Genomic DNA, 17542 nt, shown 5'->3' on the forward strand with positions numbered 1-17542 from the left:
TAAGCAGTTCCCCAGGCTTAAAAAGAAAGTCTGAGGTCAGACTTAAATTCATCTTCCTCCCTCCAGACCCGGGGCTCTATCCACTGCACCACCTAGTTGCCCAATGTAAGTTCTGTGAGTGCAGGGACAGTCTCTTTTGTTATATTTTTGTCCTCAGTGATCAGCACAGTGCCAGCCCTTAATGGTTTTTAATTCATTCTTCATTCATGGTCACACATAAATTACCCACTCAAACACTGGAAGTGTTCTGCTGGGCCTTTGGTGAGGAGTTCGGAGAACAATGGTAAGACCATGAGAAGATGACTGAAAGAGATTGCGGCTGCTTAGAAGAGAAGACGGGACTGAAGGCTGAACATGAGAGCTGCCTTCAAGAGTGTAAAGGGCAGTCAGTGGGAGAGGGAGACCTTACTCTGTCTGGATCTAAATTCCAGAACCAGGACTGATGGTAGTAATTCAGACTTGATGTTGGTTTAGACTAGATGACATTTTCCAGCTCTGAAATGCTGATTCTATGACGTGCTTAGTATGGTAGAAAGTCTGGCTGAATTTGGCATCAGAGGATTCTCAGTTTAAGTCCTAGCTGGGCCACTTATACCCTGAGTCATCTTGGGTAAGTCACTACAAGAGGCAAGGTGCTAAAGTAGATGGAGCACTGTAAGAGAGGAGAAAACCTGAGTTCTCTTCTTGATCAAGATATTTACTAACTTGGTAACTGTGGACAAGTCATTTCACTTCTCTAAGACTAAGTTTTCTCATTTGCTAAAAAAAAATGGCTTCAATATCCAAAGCTATGATCACATGAATATAGGGCAGTACTGGAAAATAGTTAGTACGTCTACAATTGTGTAGATGAAAACATTGCTAAGAAGTAATTGACCTCAGGTTATATGTAACAACCAACCATTGTCTCAGAGAACAAATTCCCTTACATTGTGTGTGTGTGTGTGTGTGTGTGTGTGTGTGTGTTCATCCTTCGTTGCTGAAGAAGACCATGCCATCAGAGAAATGATGACATGACTTGCACTTGACTTTGTTTTTGAGTGAGGGAGGGCCGTGCAGGTCACCAGCCTCACTTCTCCTCCAGAGCCACCTGAATCCAGTGACCAGATATTCATCAGGATGACTGGAGATGACCCAGGATGAGGCAATTGGGGTTAAGTGACTTGCCCAAGGTCATACATCTAGTGAGTGTCAAGTGTCTGAGGTGAGATTTGAACTCAGGTCCTCCTGACTCCTGCACTGGTGCTCTATCCACTGCACCACCTAGCTGCCCCTTTCCCTCACACTGGCAGAAAAGTGAAAGACTACGGGTCCAGAATGGCATTTGCATTGTCAGATTATGGTCAGTGTACTGGTTCATTTTTCTTAGTTGTTTTTCGTTTTAATGAGGGAAGTGGAGTCTATTGGAAAGTGATCATGGTCTACAAAATGAAAGGTGTTTTAAAATAATTACATATTTAAAATAATTTTAAAATAATTCCATCCAGAGGCAGAGCTCAAATGACTTGTCAAGGGTCACACAGTAAGACTCTAAGGTTGGATTAAAAGTCAAGTCTTCTTGATTCCAAGTCTACCATTTTAACTGCCACTCCACACTTTGTGGGTTCCACTGCAATTCTTGGGCTAACCATCCTTTATCTCTCACTCTTTTGACAGGACTATAGGAAATTTCACATGAGAAGATAATGGCCACCAAAAAATACCATCTAAGTTTCAGGACTGTTTCAAGTTTATGGGCAATGGGAAATCATAGTTATTGTGTATTCAACAAATCTCTCATTCAAAAAGAGTCAATTCTTTGGTGTTATGAGACCCAAGATGATGTTGAACCAAGAACAGTACAAATACTGCATCCACACACAGTTACTCAGAAATATAGCTTTATTATTAGAATTTCTCATAGTCTAAAAACATTTTCTTTTAAAACTCTGGTAACAGTATATTCCAACTTCTCTACAACGGACTGACCCTGCAGTAGGTTGCAAAACAGTATCTTTAAGTAATCTGAACTTAATTAAGACTTTTGTTAAGCATTAAGACTTTGTAATCCAGTTTAAAAAGAAAAGAAAAAAAGTTCGAGTCTGAACAAATAATAAAAAATAGATTGATTTGTTCAATACTGAACATTTTCCACCATGTACCTTTGGTGCCAACTATAAAAAGTATCGACTTTAGCCGCGAATGTCTCCCTTAATATGTACAAAATGGGGCTGGTTACCCAGGGCACAGCCCATAGGGTCACCCCACAGGAGCAAGCCAGGCTTTACATGTCAGGTTTTCTTCCTTGGCTAAATAAAGCAAGAATTGATACATGGCACCCCACATGCGTGACATCTGTCCTTTTAGTGGGCTTCAAATTTAGCTATAATTTGTTATTCTCTTTTAATTCCTAATGAATGTTATAAAAGACACATCAATTATATGTCTGCAAAACACAAAGTTCAGTTTTGTTTCCCCCGTCTAATAAGTGTAGAGAGATGAGCACTTTTCAGGCTGACCAGAATGTGCTAATCTTTTGGTTTGTTGCTGACCCATCCATGTAATAAAGCCAGGCAGGAATGTAGAGCAAAGGCCAACATGGAGCCTGTTGACCTCACTTGGTCCTTCTGTCCTTGCTCTTAAGTTTATTTGCCTACAAATTAGTAATAATTATGAGAGCTGAATTGTTGGATAGAGTTCATGAAATGGGTTTTAGGCACAAAGACACAATCAAGGGTTAAGGGAATTTTCTAAGTTTCTAATTCCATGTCAGAGGGTTGGCTGGGCCCAAGGTCTTTGAGTCAGCACCAAGAGAGAAACAGTCAAAAGCATAGACTTTTAGCTTGTGGCCTTCTATTCATTTTTACTGATTATCTGTCTAGGATTTAGGGGATAGTTAGCTTTTCCATGGCAAAAGTAACCCAAACATCCTTTAATGCTTAGTATAGGGTGATGAGTGTCCCACCTATCCAGACAACTAGCAGAAACCCATAAGCTAAAATTAAATCTATTCTTTTGACCACATTTTTCCTGGTGCTAATTCCAGTTCCTTAGTACCACCTTAAGATCCAACCTGGGTTTGGAAAATTCCTTTAACTCCCATTAAGTCCCTGATTGTTGGCGTAAATCCTCCCAAACCCATTTTTGGGATTCTAGTCTACAAAGCCCCAAAGGATGTGTATGGGGGCTGTGACAATGATCCCTTCCTCTACTCCAGTAGTGCTCTCTGACTGTGATGCAAATAAACAAGAACAAAAAAACACTAGGTAAGACCCACATCCCTGCCTTTAATATGCATGAGCACTAGCTATAGAAGCACTGCTTGTTTACTGATCTGGCATGCACAGAGTTGCTCGCTTCTCTCTACATGTGTATGATACTCATGTGACACTGTGGTACTTTGGGGGATCACTGTTTGTCACCTGCAAAGAGAGGGTTGTTACTTCCTCCGGGCATGTTGAAAGAAAACTGAAGATGTCGGTTGCCATAACTCAAAGGGACACAGAGATAAGTGTTTCTGGCCGCTCAACCTGCAGCAAAGCATTCATTATGAGTTCATCACATGATACACACATTACCTGACAGAAAGGAGGGCATGCAATATACTGGAGAACTCATCGGATTAGTACAGAAATTCTAAAGTGCAATTAGGTTATGAACAGGAAGAATAAATAGTGTTTGGAGCACAGTGGGGCCCCAAATAAATATCTATGTTACTTTACCAATTTTTTTTTTTTACATCATGACTTTCAACCTAAACAGTGACACTCATGGGCACCTTATCCACAGACACAACGTGAACACCCCACCTCCATAACCTCAAAGGCCGAGGGATGGCAACTTTACACTATGACAGGTTTGGATACTGTAATGGATAATGTGCACCAACTAGCTACATCTCTCATCAGACTGCTTTTCCCATTCATTAAATCCTCGTCACCCATTCTCAACTCATGACTAGTCTGGTGCTTATGGCAGTACTGACCAGAGCAAAAGACTCTGACTAATGTTCATTTAGTTAGATTATCATTGTAGTTATATAGGTCACTTAAAAATCACCCCCCATACACACACACAAAGACACATATCTTCCCCTCACCCCCCCCCCTCCCCATGAGTATTTAAAAATAAATTATCATGTACTTGAGTCATATATACATGGATCTTTGTCTTGTGGACAAGATTGACCTTGATCATAACTCCAGAAGGACATCAGCACTTGTGAGCTCTTTGTGAGGTCTGATACTCTTACTGTGAAAAATGGTGATGTAAAACCTGTTTCTGGAAGCAAGGGATGATCCCAAGTAAGCTTCCATATGGACATGCCTTAGGAGAAATAAGAAATTACTCTCCGAGGGAGCCCCTAGTGGACTGGAGGAGACTGGCCTACCCTCATTACTTCAACAGACAGGCTAATATATTAAGCATATCAAATATTAGATTCAAGGCAAGATTAGTGGGCATACTAATCATAAGAGTGGGGAGAAGCTCTAAGGAATGAACAACAAGGCAGCCTGGGAAGAAAGGATATCAGAGAGAAATTCACATCCATTTACTACGACTGAGGAGCAAGCACTGTCAATGGAGATCGTGCCACAGGAGGAAAGCCGTGCTGATATTTCTAGCATCTGCAGACCCATTTTAGGCAAGGCTAAAGAAGATGCCCACTGGTCAGTGCAGTCAGGCTGACCCAGGGACCCAGGATTCCAAGTGTTGTTTCAATGGATGATACAGCCACAGGTGACTAAGGAGATGCTAGTTAGAACATGCTGGCAGCATCAGGCTATCTGGGTGCAGAATGTACAGCCGTAGTAAAGGACAGAGATGAACCCAAATCGGGTTCTATGTGGGATCATAGGAGCCGGAAGGGACCTAAGTCCAACCCCCAGGGAGAAGTGACTTGTTCAAAGTCACACATCTCATAAGTAGCAAGATTTGAACCCAGGTTCTAGACCCCAAATCCTGTACTTGTATCCATAAATCATGCTGCCTTCTAGCAGAATAAAAAACATAACCCTATAACCAACATTTTCACTGGAGGAAACAACAGCAGCAAAGCCTCAATGAACCAGAAGGCTCAGGTAAATAGGGGTTTTGGTGAATTGATTTATTCAAATTCATTTTTTAAACTGTGAGTTAAATTATAAGACTGTAAAATAATAGCTCAAGAGTTGGAAGGAAACTTTCCAACTTTGGAAGATCATCTAATCCAACCCCCTTATTTTTACAGATGGGGAAACTGAGGCCCAGGAAGGTTAAGTGACGTGTGAAGTCACAAGGTAGTATCACTTTTTTTTGTTCCAATGTTTGTAGTTAGAGAAAAAAATTTTTATAAAATCCACTTTTATCTTAGTAAGTCAGGGAATATACCTAAATAGTCCTCTGATGGCTAAGGCCATTACGTAGCCCTAGGTACAGAAAACCAGGAATCAGAAGAGGGAAAGAATTAGGTAGAATTGTTAAGAGTCATCAAGCATATTCAGAGAGTAGGGGTTTGGGGAATTAATATGAATTTGTTTATTTTAGTAATTTGCCTCTAACGTGAATAGTCCTTGGAGGTGGTTAACTTAATGCTCTAGTTAATTGGGGGCTAGTTAACTGAGGTTTTCCTGTTCACACAAAAGTTAATGTGTTAACCATCACAATGTCCTATGGAACTTGGCTGAGTGGTTCCTTGATCAAGTTGCTTTCCCTTCCTCAAAGCTCAAGACTGGCAGCACAGAGACCCCTAACCCCTTCAGATGATGTTCACAATGGCTAGTGGCTTTTTTTTGACCATTTTGGCCTTGACGTTGACTTTCCTGGCTGGGCCCAGAGGCTCGCCTTTCTTCAGAGGTCTCCAGAATTCTCTCGAGGAATCAGCAAGGTCATGGGCAAACCTAGCTGACTGCACGCTCCCTCGTTCATCCTTGGCTTTCTTCAGGGAATTCCTTCCCTTTGGGTGGAAGTGGGCTTTGAGGTCGGGGTTGTGGCAGGTAGGGTGTGGGCCCCCTCGGCACCTGCAGATCAGAGACAGACATAGTGAGGATGCTGCCTCAGGAAACTCAGAAGGGCTTGAGTTTGTTTTTTAGAGTCCCTGATTTTAAACTGGAAGAAGGTAAGGATCAGGTAGGTGCTCTGAGTAGAATCAAGGCTATGAAGAGTTCAGGAAAACTTGGCAAGAATAATCTGAACTGATGGGGAACCGAGTAACCAAGACTGGAACAACAATTTACACAACGATATGATAGCACAAGAGAAAACAAACAATGAATAGCATTGATCAGAAGTCTGATCAATGTAGCGACTCAAGCACTGCTGAAATTCTACCTTCTAGCAGAAAGGGCCGAGGCTGGACAAGCTGGCGGAACAAAGCATACATTGTCAGCCACAGCCAGCATGGAGATTTGTTTAGTCTGACAAATTAATTTTGCTCAATTTGTTTGTAATTGTTAGACAAAATTATTTTAAGGTGGCTTTGTACCTGATCACTGGGAAGTGATAACAATGTAAAAATGAAAGCATCAGCCAAATCCCTAAGTAAATAAATAGCTCCCTGAATTTAGTCAAGAACAGGGCACATGCACAAAGTCTCTTGAAATGCTCCATAACTAACCTAGGAGCTAAGTGGTGCACACGTATTAGACTAAGATTGAGGAGGAGGAGGAAGAGGAGGAGGAGGGTGAGAGCTAACATTTATGCAGCATTTTCAGATTTGCAAACCACCTTAAATATTTTGCCTTCTGTGACAATGAAAAGATAAACCAGTTGTCCACAGTCCTACAGCTGATATATAACAGTTAGGACCTGACGTCCAGTCCAAGTGCTTTTCTCCCTAACCCATATTGCCTTTCATAGTGAGTATGAAAGTGACGAGGATGCTAAAAGTGTCTGAGGCTATAAAGTATCCTGAAAGAATACTGGATTTGATATCAGAGGGCCTGAGTTTGAATCTTGGTTCTGCGACTTCCTGGCTGTGTGACCTTGGTCAAGTCCTTTACCTCCTCTGGGCTTTAGTTTCTTCATCTGCTAGTGCCTTCTCCCGATTATTTCCTGTTTGTCCTGTATATATTCTGCATTGTTTCCATGTCCTCTTCCCTATTAGACTGTAAGGGCAGGAACCTTTTGTCCTCCTGGAAGGCACTCTTTTGTCTTTTTGTATCCCAGTGCTGAACACAGTACCTGAAACCTAGTGGGCACTTCACAGAAGTTTACTGAATGAGGAGATTAGACTATTTGGCCTTCACATTTCCCTTGCTTGAGAAGAAATATGTCTAAAGTCTACTTTACCAACTAATATACCTTCTTCTTCTTCTGCCTATCACTTTTTTCTCTTTTGGGCCTATATTTTATCATCATGGTAATTAAATGTCCCTGGTGAAATTTTAAGAAATAAGAAACATGGTGGTAAATTTCTTCCTGACCTCTACAGTAGACACACTCTACGATAGTGTCAATTTTGTATGTGCATATGTCTAATTGCACAGAGTTATAACTAGCTGTTCTGGTGTTTGAAGATCCTTGAGGACACTTGGGAAAGACTGAAGAGTATGGGAAGCTATAGAATTCACCTGGGTTATGACCACAGGGACAACTTCCTGTTTTAATTATTTAGTATTAGTGTTAATCTCAGTTGTTTCTATGTTGCGATATTCGTGCTATGAGCACCCTCTAAATTTCAGCATCCAAGGACAGAGGTCTGATTTCTTATCCTAGTTATGGCTCTGTGTAGACATATCATTCATGTATCATAAAAAAGGATGCAAGCTGAAACCATGCTGTATCAAAACCTAAATTAAATAATCAAAAACATAAATTGAAGTACATACAGGCATTTGGGTTTCCTATTTGAGGCGATGTCTGTAAACTGAAGAAAAACATAAAAGAAAAGCATTACTTCACAGGTGGGTGAACAGTTCCTCATTCTCCCCCCACCCCAAAATTCTCTGTACACATTGTAAGGACCCATTGGGTTGGTCACACTGTTTTCCACATGGGGGACTGAAAATAGAATTTCAAGTCTGATGTTTTTTTTTCACCCAAGAGTCCACCCCGATCTCTCCCTCTATGCCATGTTTCTTTGCTCTACGATTTATTTCAGAACGTTACATCATCCCAACATGGAGAATTCATGGAAGGACATGGACCCAAGTTGCACAGGATGACAAGGCAAAGATGGGTCATAATTGCTAGGGGTGAAGGGAGCACTCATACTAATGAGGTCATATATCCATGAAAAAAAAATCAAAATATTGGGACCCCAAGCATAATTCCTACAAGATGAAAGAAAAATAGAATTTAAAGCAGAGAAAATGCCCTCTTCTGTTTCCATGGCTCTGGGCTATCTCTGCAGACAATTCACTACCTTTGACACATTCCAGGGGAAAGCAGACCACCAGGCTGGGTGTCAGAATTATGTACTCATGAAATGAAAGCGTATAAAGACAAAGTGAATGCTTGGGGCTTTGACCATCTCTCTTTTCGGTTGGTTTCTGTTCATCTTAAATTATGTAATAAAACCTCTGCATTTTTGGAGGCAGAGCTCAAAATATCTTCATTTGCAGATGAGTCCTATTCTTGGCAGCTCCTGATCCAGCTCACACCAATCAATGGATGGACACAAGGACTCTGGCTTTCACTCCCCAGCACCAAAGGGTGCTCACTGCCATGAGCAGAGGCCTGTGAGTATGATCAAGATGACAAGCACAGGTCTGTCTGGGTCATTCCCCTACTCAATAACCTCAGGGGGCTCTAGGATCTGAGTCTAGGATCAAATAACAAACCGTCTCTTGATTAAAGTCCTTCACAACTTGGTCCCTTCCCAATTTTCTAGGTTAAATGCACATTAGTCCCCCCACTCCATGTTTAGTCCTGTCACACTGGACTCCTGGCAATTCCACACACAACACTCAGCCTTCTGTCCCAAGGCTTTCGAACAAAGCAGATCAATTGAGACATAAGAAGGTATTGGCTCTGTCCCCCACATGTTTGAAACATTCTCCTTCCTCACCTTGACCTTTCAGATTTCTTTACCTCTTTAAAACTCAGCTCAAACATCACCTTCTGAAGCTCATTCTTCATCCCCCTCTCCCCGTAGCTGCTGATGCCATCTCCTTCAAGGTTACCTTATTGACTTAGTAAGTGTGTTTGTTTATGTAGGTTTGTGTGTGTGTGTGTATACACACATATACATATATACAAAAGTACATACATGTGTATATATACATGTAGGTCTGTATATCTATGTAGGCATATATTGTGTTTATGTACCTATATAGATATATATACATCACCTGTATCTTGTATCACATGTATATATTACATGCATCATGCACATACATGTAGCACATGTGCATGCATTATACAAGCACATAAGCATACACCTATGCCTACACCACCTACATTTTGGATACATTTGGATACATTGTGCATGCATGTATACGCACGTATACGCATGTATACGTGTGTGTGAACATGTGTGCACATGCATGTGGGTTATGATGTATATGCATACATACACATCTGTCTGTGCATGCAGACAGAATAAACACATTACAAAGAAAAAGAAGAACCAGTGTCTTCCTTCAGGGACCTTGCATTCTAACAGGGCAGACAACTCGCACACAGTAAGTGCATAATAAACACTTGTGGATGGATGGGTTGACACTTGTGGTTGTGATCTCAAACCACAAATAGTGATCCCCATCTAAACTCAGCATCTGGCACACACCAATCCGCAGATCTTGTCTTTCCCATTTAAAAAGAAGTTCCTTGAGGGCAGCATTTTTGTTTGTTTGTTTTTTGTATCTCCAGCATTTAGCACTTTGTCTGGCATGTAGCAACCGTTAATAGATGCTTGTTAATTATTGATTGAAAATGACTAAGGGAACCTGGAGGAAAGCAGGAGGCATGAGGTTCATACAAACCAAGTCTGACTCTTAGAGAACCAGCCTCATGACCCTGTGGTGCTCAGACGCTGAAGCTGCCCTCTAGCAAGATGGGCTGATCATGGGGAGAGAGAGTGAGGGATCTGCTGGACAGCTGTGTGATTTATGCCTATACTCCCACAGCCAAGAGAAATGGAGGCATATTCCCAGCATTGGCTCCCTATGGTGACCTTGAGGAAGACCATGGACACCAGTCACGCAGAATGCGAAATGGATGGATAAGTCATAAACTACATCACCAGAGGGAATGCCCCCATCATGAGCTCACATGGGAAACCTGCCTTCGGTTCCACGGACTCATTTGGCTGACCACCCCTGACAATGCAGGCCAGGATTTCATTTGGGAAGTATGCCAGAAGAAATTGTATTAATATGGAGGAATACGAATTAGGCAAAATGACTAACAAGGCAGCTTTCTGGCTCCTTTCTTCTATCGAGCCATGATTTCTGTGCAGACATTCCTTCCCTAACTGGGAAACTCACTACCTGTCACAGCAGCCCATTCCACTTTTGGACAGACATGATTGCTCAGAGGTTCTTCCTGACATCCACCTAAAATTGTCTTTTTCTCTAAGTCCTCAGTCCCCAGCCCCCACCTGTGCTCTTTGCTCTTCCTTCTGCAGAAAGGATCTCAACATTCTTCCATGTGTCAGTCCTTCTACTTAGAGCCAGCTACCCTGTCTCTCTTTTATCTTCTCCAGGCTCCATCTCCACCTTCAGATCAATCAATAAATCAGTCAACAAGCATTTATTAAGCACCCACTATGTTCCAGGCACTGGGGATACAGACAAAAAGTCCCCAGGACCTGTCCTTAAGGAATTTATATAGGAAGACAACGTACACCTACATAAAAATGCACACCAATACATAGAAAACACAAGGTAATTTGGGGGACGGAGGTACTGCCAACTGTGTTTTGTTTTGGTGGGAGGGTGTAGGTAAAGAAAGACTTCACAACTCAGCTCCTTCAGCTGGTCCTCATATAGCATGAGCTCAGGTCCTTCACTATCTCAGGTGCCCTTACGAGGCACACAGTAGGCATTTAATAAATGCTTGAATGGATGAATAAATCAATGAATGAGAATCAGGGCATTGAAAACCCAGACAATCTGATAGCATGTCTCAGACATCAGAGACTCCAGAAGAAACAGTCTCTCTTTCGATGCCTTAGAAAGGAATATAAATCCTCATTTCAAACAAAATCAGCCAGTTATTCCAAAACATTCCATGTAAGCAGCTCCAATGGGAGCAGATGGGCTATTAGGTCACTCTGCATTTATAACTGCACAGCATTTTTGGAGGCAAGGAGAAAATGTCCGAGTAAACATATTACATTTTTAGAACAGCCAGGTGAAAAGATCAAGGGGGCTCAGAGGAGGCTCCTAGAAGAACAAAGAGATGGAAAGATAGAAATGTTCATTTGCAGAGATTGAAAAACCCTGGGGTTTTGGGATATCCTCCCAAAGGCTTTCCAAACGGTTCCCTTAACGGGATCAATGAAAACAAACAAAAGTATCTTGAAGGGAAAGAGACAATACAGATTCTAGAAGGACTCCATATTGTTAACAATCTGGATTTTTAACACAGGTCAGGGGAGAGTTTAGATTAGAGAGAAAGTAATTAAGAACTCCCAGAGATTGGCGTCCCTTTGCATGATCAATTATTGCTAGCTAGCATATGGGGAGAGAAAAGAGAGATGTCTTCTGAGTGGTTCTGCATAACAAGACTCTGATACCTCTGGCCACCATAGATCAAGTTAAGGCAAAACACGTCTATTTCAAAGGGAGATAGTAGGGGATAAATGTTCAAAGAGGTGATTGACCAAAGCTGAGTCTACAAAAAAAGTGCTGGCGTAGCCATTCCAAGAAATAAATGCCTCCTGCTTTGCATGGGCCGTGAAATCTATCTCCTCCGATGGATGATTGATCATTCACATCCAGCTAGGTCCCAGGACTTCTCACTGGCTGTGGGACACACTCAGCTCATTCCTAACCCCTCCCTTTTCACTGGATTCATCTCAGATTATTTTCTGAGGGTTAGTCTTGGCTCTTCTACTGGATGATAAGCTCCTTGAGAGGAGACATTTCTTAAACTTTGTGTCTCTTTATTCCCCCCTTCTCAATATCTTCTCACCTGACATGAGCACAAAGCAGGACACCAATAATCACATGCTAATACCTCTTCAGAGTAAACATTATATGCTTGTTTTCTCCCAAATCTCTACTCCTGATGCCCCCTCCTGACCCTGACTTCTCAAGAGCTCTCTTTCCCCAGCTCCACCTCTGGCTCTGGGATCCTCCAATCTTCTTTCAAACTCAGTTCTGGTATTGTCTCCTCCAGGAAGTCATCTCTGATTTTTCTATTGCTTGTCTCCTCCCCATTCCCATTACTTGGTATTCATTTTGTATAGATTTTTATCTAGTTTGTAAACATATCTGTGTATGCATGCATATATTTTTCCTCCAGCTTCCTGAGTGCAAAGATCACTTTTCATTTTTGTCTTTGTACTACCAGCACTTAGCATGGTACCTGGCACACAGTAGGTGTTTGATAAATGTTGACTTGAATGCTATGAGAATCATCACCAAAGAATAAATCCACTTTTATGTGAAATTGTGGGTCTATGGGAGAAGCAGAAGTGGAGGATGGAATGGAGGGCTTTAATGGAGGGCAAGTAGAGAGGACTTTAGCACGCTCTATTATATGGTCAAAATTGTCCCCATGACACACTACTGTTCAGTCCAAGAATTCTTGCCTGTTTCTTGTCTCCAATCAAAGGAGAACAATGAGCTGGATAAGGTGAGGAACATGGCGGGGGAAGGCAATGAGGCGATTGTGAAACTCACCAAGTGCTCGCTGGTCCCTTTGCCATGACCTGAGACTTGCTGGCTTTGATAATACTCTAACTGCTTCTCAGCTAAGTCGACCCGTTGTAAGAGGTTCTCGATGAAATTCTGTAATCTGGCTTTTCCCTGGACTTCCTTCTCTGCAGCCGCTTCAAGGAAATGGTTGAACGTTACAACTTCTCTAGAAGGCAAAAATGGCAGAGTAAAGAACAGAAAAATTTGATAAAATGCCTGCTGACACAGATACCCCTTAGCCTGGTATTTAAAGTCAGAAGTTGACTTGAACCTCCTTTTCTGCACTTATTTGTATTCTTTCTACACACACACACACACACACACACACACACACACATCTCCAAGCCATATAAGGATATATGCGACATTTCATTCCTATCTCCATGGCTTTGTATAGGCTGCTCTCCATATTTAGAATGCATCCCCACCTCTAGGACATAATACAAACTCCCCCACTTGACATTTAAAGGCCTTCATAGTCTGCTTGCAACCTACCTTCCCAGCCTTATTAGACACCACTCCCCTTCATGCCTTTTTCAGTGCAGCCAAATGGCCTCATTGCTTTTTCTCACATAAAACATTCTATCTCAGTTGTTGCTGCTCAGCCATTTGTCAGAAGTGTCCAACTCTTTATGACCCAATTTGGGGTTTTCTTGGTAAAGATATTGGAGTGGTTTGTCTTTTCTTTTGCCATCCCTCCACCTACTTCAGTTTACTCATATGTAAAATGTGAGAGTTGGACTAGACTCTATAATAAGGATCTCCTTCATAAATGGATTGTACTAGATGGCAGTTGACATTCCTTCCAAAACTCTCAAATTCCATGATTCTATGACCTCTCAGTTCCTATCTAGCTTGTCTGGAATTCCATGATTCTCTTGGAAAAGTCAAGTCAAATAAATGAATGCATTTTCAGACTTGTACTTATGAGACCAACAATCTCCAAACCCTCATAAATGCCCTCAAAAGGACTCAGTTGGTCTCTCTCCTTCCCAAGTCTTGCTACACGGTTTGGAACATGAGAAGATGTCACTACATGACAAATTGATCAAGGGCCATTTTACTACTGGAGATATATATATTTTAATGCGATAATCTTTGCTGCTGAGGTCATTTAAAATAACACTTAAATATTCATAAGGTAAAGTGTTGTGCCATACAACAGGAGTTCCTCATGGTCTCATACAGGCAATTATATTTCACTCTACTCAGGAAGAAGGATTATCCTTTGAATTTCACCCACCTTTGCAAGGTAGCAAATCCTACACCTGTCTGATCTCCTCAGACACAATGTTTCAAATTATATACCTGTTGCCTGAGTAGGATTTTTGATAAAAGGAGTAACAAAAATATAGGTTGGTTGGAGAGATGAATAATTCCTGATCCAGCCATTCTAGAGAGCAATTATGACCCCAAAAGTTACTGAGCTACTCTTTGACTCATTGATATGACCACAAGTCCCATACACTGAAGAGATTTAAAAAAAAAAAGGAAAAGGTCATCTTGGACCAAAATATTTAATGCATCTTTCTTTATAGTGGCAGAGAGCTGGAAAGTAAGGGAGTACCCATCAATCAAAAAATAGATGAATGAATTAGGGTATGTGAATATAATGGAATATTATTGTACCATAAGAAATTATGAAAAGGAGGTTTGTAAACTGATGAAGAGTGAAGCGAGCACAACCAGGAGAACAGTTCATATGATTACAACATCGTAAAGACAAACAACTTTGAGAGACGAGTATGACCAATGCAATGTCCGTGATTCTAGAAGACCCATGATTGAAAACGCTATAACATATTTCGGCTACATAGAGAGAGGACATTTCGGGACACGAGGGACATGTGAATTTGTTCTGTCTGGCTATGAGGGGTTCCAGGTTTGCTTTTGGTTTTTGTGATTGCTGCTATTTTTGTTTTTGTTTTTGCTTTCCTTTCCATCTTTCATCTCCATGCCTTGTGCTGGTTGGCGCCCATGCCTGGAATGCTCTCTGGGACCCCCGTCACCTCCATCTATTCAAAACTCTTGGTTTCCTTCAATATTCAGCTCAAATGCTGCCTCCTAAGGGGGCCCTTCCCATCCATTCTGTCACCTCCCACTTCCACCAAAGCCTTCTCCTTTAAAGTTACCATCTACTGTGTGTCTTATACATACCTACTGATACACAGTTCATATGATACATATGTTCTTGTCGAGTGGTTTCCATCATTTCCAACTCTTTGTGACCCCATTTGGGGTTTTCTTGGCAGAGATACTGGAGTGGTTTGCCATTTCCTTCTGAATGCTTATTTTACAAATGTGCAAACTGAGGCAAACAGGTGGAGTAACTTGCCCAAGATCACACAGCTGGTAAGTGTCTAAGGTTAGATTTGAACTCAGGAAAATGAATCTTCCTAATCCCAATGCTCTATCCATTATGCCACCACACTGACTCAGATTTTTTTTCCTACTTATCCTTCAAAGGCCAACTCAAAGTGCCACAACTCTTCTGGAAAGCCCTGCCTGATTCCTACTTACCCTAGAGACAATTTTCTACTCCAGATCTAGCATTTTGATTGGCATGTCCAGATTGTGTTAAACCAGGCAATCAAGTTTTCACTGGACAGCTAGCTAGCCCAGGGGATAGAATGCCAGGCTTAGAATCAGAAAGACTCATCTTTCTGAGTTCAAATCCAGCCTGAGAAACTAGCTTCTTGACCCTGGGCAAGTAACTTAATCTTCCCTGCCTCAGTTTCCCCATCTGTAAATGAGAAGGAAATGGCAAACCACTCCAGTATCTCTGCCAAGAAAACCCCAAATGGGACCATGAAGAGCCAGACACAACTGAACAAGCTATAAATGCTGGCCATTATTATCATGCCATTCCTCTGCCACTTAAGCACTTGGTACAATGCTCAGCACACAGTAAGTACTTAATTAATGCTTTTGGTTCCCCCACACATGGCTTTTCTTTTCACAGACCCATACCATGGATTTCTCACCAGTTGGTATCCTTTGGTTTTCGCCTCCAGATCCACCCGGGGGATGCTGGCTTGTTCCCTCATCTGTCCCACACAGTTAGCTCTTCCTTGCCCACTGCCTCTAGAGATGCTGAACGGCTAACGGCTAGACCTTCTCACCCAACTTTCTCTGATCATTTCATCTTTCCCTGTTCACCTTCCTCATTCTCAGGGCTTCCTTATTTACCTGGCTTTCCTTCTCCCACTTGCCTCACTCTACTTCATCTTAGCTTCTGCTTTGAAATATATCATACCTGGAGGGAGGAAGACCTGGGTTCAATCCTGCAGAAACTCAATTGGGCAGGGAATGCTTATTGAAGGACCAGTAAGAAACAGTCTCACTGTTCTCAGATGCCTGGGACAGTTTACTCTTTCATTCTTTGGTTCAGTTATTCATTTAATCAGTCAGGCCCCCACTGAGCACACAACTCTCTGTTAGGCACCAGAAGATGGAGAAGGATCAGTTTAGAGGGGAAAGGATCACATAAACCATCTGGTCCAACCCCATCATTTGACAAATGAAGAAAATTGAAGCTTAGGGAGGCTAAATTTCCTGCCAAGGTCAGCAGGGTCAGATCCTGGCTCTGGCACATCCATACTCAACTCCACACTGGCAGGGAAGAAACAAGGATGTCTGCCTTTGTGCAGATTCAAGTCTAAACTGTGCAGGGAGGTGGTGTGGGGGTGGGGGTGGGGCTGGGGGAGGTGAAGCACAAATTGGAATGAACACTAGACCTGGAGCCCTAGAGTCAGGAGAGACCCAGCGACCAGGCTTGTTTCCAACACAGCCATGGGCCAGCAAGTCAATACCCACCCTAAACTTCAGTTTCTTCATGAGTAGAATGAGGATAACAATCCTAGAATACCTGCCATGCAGGGTTGTTGTGCGATTCGAATGAAAGACCATCTGTAAAGTGCTTCTCAAAGCCTGAAGTACCAGGTAATGTCAGCATGATTCACCCCCACAATCCCACTGGCAAGATCATGCCCTGAAAATGTTACAGAGAAGAACCCCAAAAGTGCTACCTCTTCAAATTTTCCAGAACAATATTGTAGGTAATTATAAAAAAAAAACAAAAACTGGAAACAACCAACAATAGGTAGATAAATTGTGATATATTAACAGAACAGAAGAGAATAATTAAAGCTGGCCCTCCTAGGCACTTACTGAGTGGTCCTAGGCAAGTACCTCAGTTTTTTCCTCTGTAAAATGGGGACAGAGACAATGGCAAGAAGCAAAACAGGCTTTTGAGGGATAGAGTAAAAAAAAAAACAGTGAGAATGATAAACAGAAGAAAATAGTATAGAGGGTAATGTATAGTTAGCAATCATAACTGTGAATGTGAATGGGATGAATTCACCCATGAAACAGAAGCAGAGAGCAGACTCTAACAATTTGTTGTTTACAAGAAATGTACTTGAAACAAAGAGATACAGAGTTAAAATAAGGGGCTGGAGCAGAAGGTTTAAAACTCATCGGTGAATTAAGGGGATGTCTACTCCAAGTAGATGAAGTAAAAGAAACAGGGGTACCAATAAGACAAATCAAAAAGCAAAAATAGAACTAATTAAAAAAGATAGGAAGGGAAACTACAGCCTGCTAAAAAATACCATAAACCCACTGACACCTGGCAGACTGAATGCAAGTGGACAATCTAATCCTGCCTGGAATTGACATGAAGGGGTGATATTGTACCCCTGCAATGTCCTTATTATTGGTGGCAATTTCCTATAGTCAAAAGGTTTGTAAGCTTAATACCAGATCTATTCAAT

General features: G+C 41.8%; 1 protein-coding gene across 4 annotated transcripts in view; it reads right to left on the reverse strand.

Moving 5' to 3' along the window:
- Positions 1-1863: 1863 nt before the first annotated feature.
- The window catches only part of ZNF365 (zinc finger protein 365), a 105975-nt gene continuing 90296 nt past the window's right edge, over positions 1864-17542 (reverse strand). For all 4 annotated transcript variants that reach the window (XM_072628856.1, XM_072628858.1, XM_072628857.1 and 1 more), the window contains 3 exons: positions 12753-12933; positions 7788-7825; positions 1864-5978 (listed from right to left, as the gene is read on the reverse strand). In XM_072628856.1, the coding sequence (XP_072484957.1) occupies positions 5717-5978; positions 7788-7825; positions 12753-12933 (481 nt within the window). In that variant the 3' untranslated portion in view covers positions 1864-5716. The remainder of the gene's footprint in view (positions 5979-7787; positions 7826-12752; positions 12934-17542) is intronic.

This window comes from Notamacropus eugenii, chromosome 1, assembly GCF_028372415.1.
Source record: "Notamacropus eugenii isolate mMacEug1 chromosome 1, mMacEug1.pri_v2, whole genome shotgun sequence".
Lineage (NCBI taxonomy): Eukaryota > Metazoa > Chordata > Mammalia > Diprotodontia > Macropodidae > Notamacropus > Notamacropus eugenii.